The 6,000-nt window shown below is 59.4% G+C and overlaps 2 protein-coding genes across 2 annotated transcripts; one reads left to right on the forward strand and one right to left on the reverse strand.

Moving 5' to 3' along the window:
• Positions 1–221: 221 nt before the first annotated feature.
• On the forward strand, positions 222–1,323 carry VDAG_03305 (ribosome biogenesis protein RPF2; the record flags this gene model as incomplete). The annotated part of the gene is made up of 3 exons (XM_009657170.1): positions 222–235; positions 292–453; positions 546–1,323. 3 exons carry the CDS (start codon positions 222–224, stop codon positions 1,321–1,323), a joined length of 954 nt encoding a protein of 317 aa, XP_009655465.1.
• Positions 1,324–2,117: 794 nt separating this feature from the next.
• Positions 2,118–3,676, reverse strand: VDAG_03306 (uncharacterized protein; the record flags this gene model as incomplete). The annotated part of the gene is made up of 2 exons (XM_009657171.1): positions 2,118–3,521; positions 3,608–3,676. 2 exons carry the CDS (start codon positions 3,674–3,676, stop codon positions 2,118–2,120), a joined length of 1,473 nt encoding a protein of 490 aa, XP_009655466.1.
• Between the last annotated feature and the right edge of the window lie 2,324 nt (positions 3,677–6,000).

Raw genomic sequence — 6,000 nt, forward strand, 5'->3', positions numbered from 1 at the left:
ATAAGGCGGGCTCCACCAAAAAAACTGTTCCCAGCCTTTGCGTTCAACTTCACCATTGAGCTCTGCACGACACACTCGACTGCCGCCTTGTCGCCACTGTCCATTGCATCGATAGACCGAGCGAATATACCCCTTGCCAACGCTCGTTCTTCAATCTGCCCGGCGTGTCAAGAAGCAACGAAAATAAAAAAGACTGGCCAATATCAGACCCACAGCCCACGATGCTTCGTCAAGTGTGAGTCTCGGATGCCAGCAGCCTCTCTACACCGACCGTACATCTGACCAGAACAGCAAGCCGCGCAATGCGCGAAGCAAGCGCGCCCTCGCCGATCGCGAGCCCAAGGTCGTCGAAAACCCCAAGCGTCTCATGGCCCTCAAGGGCTCGACGTGCAGCCAGGTCGTGCAGGATGCGCTGAGCAACCTCTGCATCATGCGGGAGCCGCTCGTCAAGAAGTACGACTCAGCCCCCCTCCGATCCCCCCTCCCCCTGTCTGATATTCTCGAGGGAAGAAAGAAAATGGTCATTAACAGGCATGTGAAAACAGGCTCACGAAGAAGAACGAGATCCACCCGTTTGAAAAGGCCGACTCGCTCGAGTTCCTCGGCGAGAAGAACCAGTCGTCCCTCGTCATGTTCGGGTTCCACTCGAAGAAGCGGCCGCACACCATCACGTTTGCGCGCCTCTTTGCGCACAAGGTGCTCGACATGCTCGAGATGCACCTCGACGTCGACACGTTCCGCCAGCTCGAGCAGTTCAAGGGCGCCAAGTTCGCCGTCGGCCAGCGGCCCATGGTCGTCTTCTCCGGCACGGCGTGGGACTCGCCCGTGGCCAACGAGTACACCATGGCCAAGAGCATGTGGACCGACTTCTTCAAGGGCGAGCCGTCGGACAAGGTCGACGTCGAGGGCCTGCGCTACCTCGTCAGCCTGTCGGTCGAGGAGGAGGGGCTCGCGGGCGCCAAGCCGCCGATGCGTCTGCGCGTGTACACGATCCGCACGAGGCGGTCCGGCCAGCGGCTGCCGCGCGTCGAGGTCGACGAGATTGGCCCGCGCATGGACTTTCGCGTCGGCCGCATGCAGCAGCCCGAGGAGGCCGTGCTCAAGGAGGCCATGCGCCGGCCCAAGACGACCGAGGAGCGCACCAAGAAGAACATCAAGACGGACGAGATTGGCGACAAGGTCGGTCGCGTGCACACGGGCCGCCAGGACCTCAGCCAGCTGCAGACGCGCAGGATGAAGGGTCTCAAGCGCAGCCGCGACGTTGCCGACGACGATGCGGCGAGCGACGACGAGGTCAAGACGGACAAGAGGAAGAAGAACTGAGGCAATGTCCCGGCGATGGATGGGAAGGGGGGGATGGGGGTTGTCATATAGGTGGACCGTGCTAGGTGATGTGGGTTCTTGCTTCTGCGTCTCTTTCTTGGGCTGGCGTTCGGGAAGGGAGGGGATGCATCTCTGGCTTGCGATATAAAACGAGAAAACGGCGTCGTGGCTGTTTCGGTCCTTCGGACATGCTCTAGACAGGATTCGGTTATCATCATGCTATTCCGTTCGCCCTTGTCTACTTGAACCGTCATGTGCGTAACACACCAGAGTGGCATCGCTTGTTTGTGTGCTTTGCTTACTTTGAAACCTATTCTCTTTGGATCAAGGGTTGTCTAAATGATTCCTCTGCCAGAACTCGAATCATCATGTCCAAGCCTGATCCCCCACCAAAGTCTGATCCCAGCCGTTTGTACCCAAAATGTGACCCAGAACGCGCTATATATATGCTATGAAAAGATTGCCCCCCCAAACCAAGATTCCATGATACCACTCGAATCACCACCATAAGCGTCGAGTAGGTGAATCAATTCTCTCAAACGCCTGCTAGTCCTCTCAAGGCGTGCTCAAGGAGCAGGGGCCAAGGACTAATACTCACACGACGCCGCCCGTCAAATCCCGAGCTACCCAATATCCAACCAGAAATGAAGAAGAAGAAAAGAAGCCAATAAGGGATGATCCCGAAAACCTGGGTCAGCAGCGCCTCGGCAATCTGACACCATGTGACCTGGAGCTGCGTCTTTGTTCCGATCTGCCTTTTCTCTTCTTTTGAAAAAAATCTGACATCAGCCGGATCACCCGAGAACCGCATCACCGGGGATGGGAATCGGCGGCAGCGACTGGGCCTTGGCCAGCATGCCAGCGAGGATCTCAATGTGGTTGACAAACGTCTCGTTGAGCATGGTGGAGCCCTTGTCCGTCTTGCCCTCCTCGGTGACCCAGTCGGCGCCCCAGACGTCGGGCGGGATGACGGCGCCGTCGTAGAGGGCGATGCGGACGGGCCACTCGAGGTGGGCCCACCAGGGGCTCGCGGCCTCGAACTGGGAGACGATGCCCATGACCTCGCGGCGGGCGGCGCCGTGCAGCCACCAGACGTTCTCGATGCTCTTGAGGCAGGCGAAGAAGCAGGCGAGCACGACGAGGGCGCGCGGACGGCGGGCCTCGATCAGGTCGAGGAAGCGCTTCGACACGGTGGCCGGGAAGGCGAGGGCGGCGCCGCGGTGCGGGATCTTGTGCGCCCAGTTGAGGACGGCGACGGCGTGGAGATAGGTCTGTTTGGTCGCCATGGCCGTCACGGGGCACGGCTCGGCGGCGAGCTCGTCGTCGAGGTCCGTGAGAAGGTGGCCGAAGAAGGACGTGGGCGCGCAGCCGTCGAGGTCGAGCTGCAGCACGGGCTGCGAGTCGATGATGGGTATGACGATGCCCGAGGAGCGGAGCCAGGGCCAGGACGAGGCGACGACCGTCTTGACACCCTGGAAGGCGTGGAACCACGACAGCGGCAGCGTGTAGACGCTCGAGGGGTCGGCCGGGTTCGCGTCGTCGCGGATGAAGATGCGCGAGGCGGACGACTGAAAGGCGATTAGGGTCGCCGTCAGGAAGAGCGCCTCGGCGTTGGACTCGTTGATCCCTTCGTTCAGAGAGGCGCAGTACGCGGACAGAGACGAGGCCATGTAGGAGTGGGAGGCGCGGGCGAGGTCCTTGTCGTCAGGGTTGAAGGAGCGGAGGTGAAGGGCGGCGACGGCGAGCATGGCGTCGGCAAGATAGTTGGCGCCGCTAAAGGCGAGGCGGGGGACTGTGTTCTGCCAAATGTCGTCGGTGATGGGCGAGTTCACGACAAGGGTGCGCGATGTCATGGATGTGTACTGGTGCATCAGGCGAAGCTCGAGGAGACGGTTCGTCGGGGACTTGGTGCTGATGGTGGGCGTCGACGGCATGGTGTAGAGTGGTGTGGCAAATGACAAGGCCGGTGATGTGACACCTTGTGACGGTGTCTTGAGGTCGCTGAGCGATGGTATGGTGGGAGAGGAGGCAGGCGTCGAGGCATCTGCTGCTGAGACCGTTGTCGAGGCGGGGGCGGGGGCTGCTGGCGATGGTGCTGAGGCGGTAGCGACGAGATCTTCGACGATGTCGGGGTTCTGAAAATCGCATGCCACGCCGTGTTTGAGGCAGTTGCCACATCGTGGATGAACTTCATCGCACTACAGTCGCGTCTCGTCAGATCCGAGGTTCCGGTGTTCCATGGCGAGTGGGGAGAGAAGGCAGCGGTGGAGGGGACTGGCGTTACCTTGATCTTGCGCGACTTGCACCGCCGACAGCCTGCCCTCGATTTCTTGTGTGATCGTCGGGGAGGCATCCTACGGGGCGTGAATAGGTATGGAGGGATACGTGTTCGAAAGCCTAGGGTTGAACTAGGTATTCAGGCGCATTGCGCAGGTTGAAGTAGATTTGGTGTTGCTCGGAGAGTATAGTCCTTCAGCAGCGACAATGATGGCACGTAGTTCGAGTGCCCAAGGCAAGTGATTCGCTGTATTGTACTACCAGTCGTGATAGTCCGCAATACACGTAAGGGCGTCGCTTTGACGCTCAAAGGGGTCAATCTGATGGTGGTCGATTGGCAAAGGCAAATGGCAGGTGATCAGTGAAGTCGTCGTGTAGGTACCTTAGTGGGAAAGACAGCGGGGGGTTGCGAGAGACCTGAGCTGACAGGGGCTGCCTGCACACTCCGACTCCTGCCTACACACTGTCTGCCCAGGGCTCAGCCACGCTAGCGCTGTAAGGGCCCGCCCTGTCAGTGGTCATTCAGCGCTATTCGATTGGAGCCTGTGCCTGAAGGAAGTTCCGTTCAGGGGGGCCCATGGATGGAGTGTGGGGGGGGGGGGGGGGGGGCGAAGCGGGAGAACAGGGGCACAGTACGAGAGGGTTGGACACGGTGTGGCTTCAACAGATCCGCCGCAGCCACAGGTGCAGGTGCACGGCCAGACTCCACGTCCCGGAGCCGAAGCAGCCATCGGACGGGCGCCGGAGAGCGGGGCGATTGTATTCCGACCGGGTATGGTGGATACGCCGGTGTCCTCCTACGATGGGATGGATTGCGTGATGCCCATGTGCTGCTGCGCTTGCAGCGCGCCGAGGAGGGTCGGAGGGGGGCGCAGTGTGGCGTGGGGTGGACACGTACTGCGCATGAGATCTCAGGCGTAGATCCACAGATCTGGGGGAGCGAGGTTCGAGCTGACAGCCTGCGTATACAGCCCTGTGCCAGCCTGTGCCAGCCTGTCTTTGCCAGGCACGAAATGGCCGTTATTGGACCGGACGTCCAGGGCATCCGATGATGTGATCAAGCAGCAGCGACAAGATGGAGGGGGGTTTCCCAGAATATGAGAGCTTCAACAACGCGCCATTCGAAGGGCTGTTCTTGGTGCAACATCCCCATCCTCAGTGGTTTTACAGCCTACCTTGGCGGATACTCGGCGTTTGAAGGACGGTGCGTGACTGGGTTGTCGGGGTTTGCTATGGACGCGTCAAAACCATTGGCGGCATTCAATACGATTTTAACACGCGCCTCCGGCGGGCGAGAAAAGTGAGCGAACCCAAGATGCGGGGTCGAGTGCGATGAGGCCCGTGAAAACATGCGCAGGATGGGGGACCATATGCAACATGGGTTGTCTGATCCATGTGTGCGAGTCCGTGTGTCTTGTGTGGCTCAACAGAAAGGACTGCCAGGAAAAAAACCAAACCATCTCGAGTCGCTCGTGGTTGGCGTTGTTGGAAGGAGAATAGCACCAGGGTCTGGCCCCTCCATGATCCTTGAAGCATCGGCCGTACCATTGGTCACGTCTGACCCGAAAGTGGCCGTTCGTCGAGCCGCGCCCCTCGGGTTTCGGCTTTGAAATACACCTGACGGACAAGCCTGATGATGTCAGGACAGAAACAGATGGACAGACAGCACAGACTTGTCGGCAGGGCGCGTGCGACACGCTGCCTTGGCCGCATGTTGTGATACTGGTCCAATATGTCAGCAGCATGAGCATCAGCATCAGCATCAGCCCCCGGAGTGTCGCTCTCCAGACGGCCGCAATGACCGGATTGATCATGCCGCCGCAAAATGACGGAAGCGCCCTGGGAGGCCAGGTTCGAGTCGAGGGTACCATGTAATTAAGCACCTTCCAGGTTCTCGATCGGAAGTGCTTGAGCGGGCTCCTCTCTCGTTCGTGGACCTTCTGGAAAGCGGAACGGCTTCTAGCGGTGAGCTCAAACCCGATGTTTTCATCTGGACATGGGATAGTCTGCTGTCCCTCCTTCCGTAATGGTGACTTTGCTCCATGTCCATCGATTAGATGAGACCCAAGATAATGCAGCAAGGGGCCACTACGGATGTCGCCATCGTTGATCACATCATACCGATGCGAACGCACCCAAGAGGTCGTCTCGAGACATGGGCAAAACCTAAAACAATGGTTAAGGGACAAGCAAGCATGCGGAGGGGCCTTGTTGATCACGACATTGCTGGACCAAAGACATGGTCGAGTCGAGGGAGCAGTGTGCACCCGGAAGGGGAAGGGAGGGAAACGGCCAGTTGGGGGGGGGGGCGTCGTTGAGTCATCATCGGGTCAGAGACGGGATTGCGTGATCGAGCTTGTCCCAGAGCCGCAGCCGCCGAAGGGGAAAAAAAAAGTTGAA

Source organism: Verticillium dahliae, genomic scaffold, assembly GCF_000150675.1.
Source record: "Verticillium dahliae VdLs.17 supercont1.5 genomic scaffold, whole genome shotgun sequence".
Classification (NCBI taxonomy): domain Eukaryota; kingdom Fungi; phylum Ascomycota; class Sordariomycetes; order Glomerellales; family Plectosphaerellaceae; genus Verticillium; species Verticillium dahliae.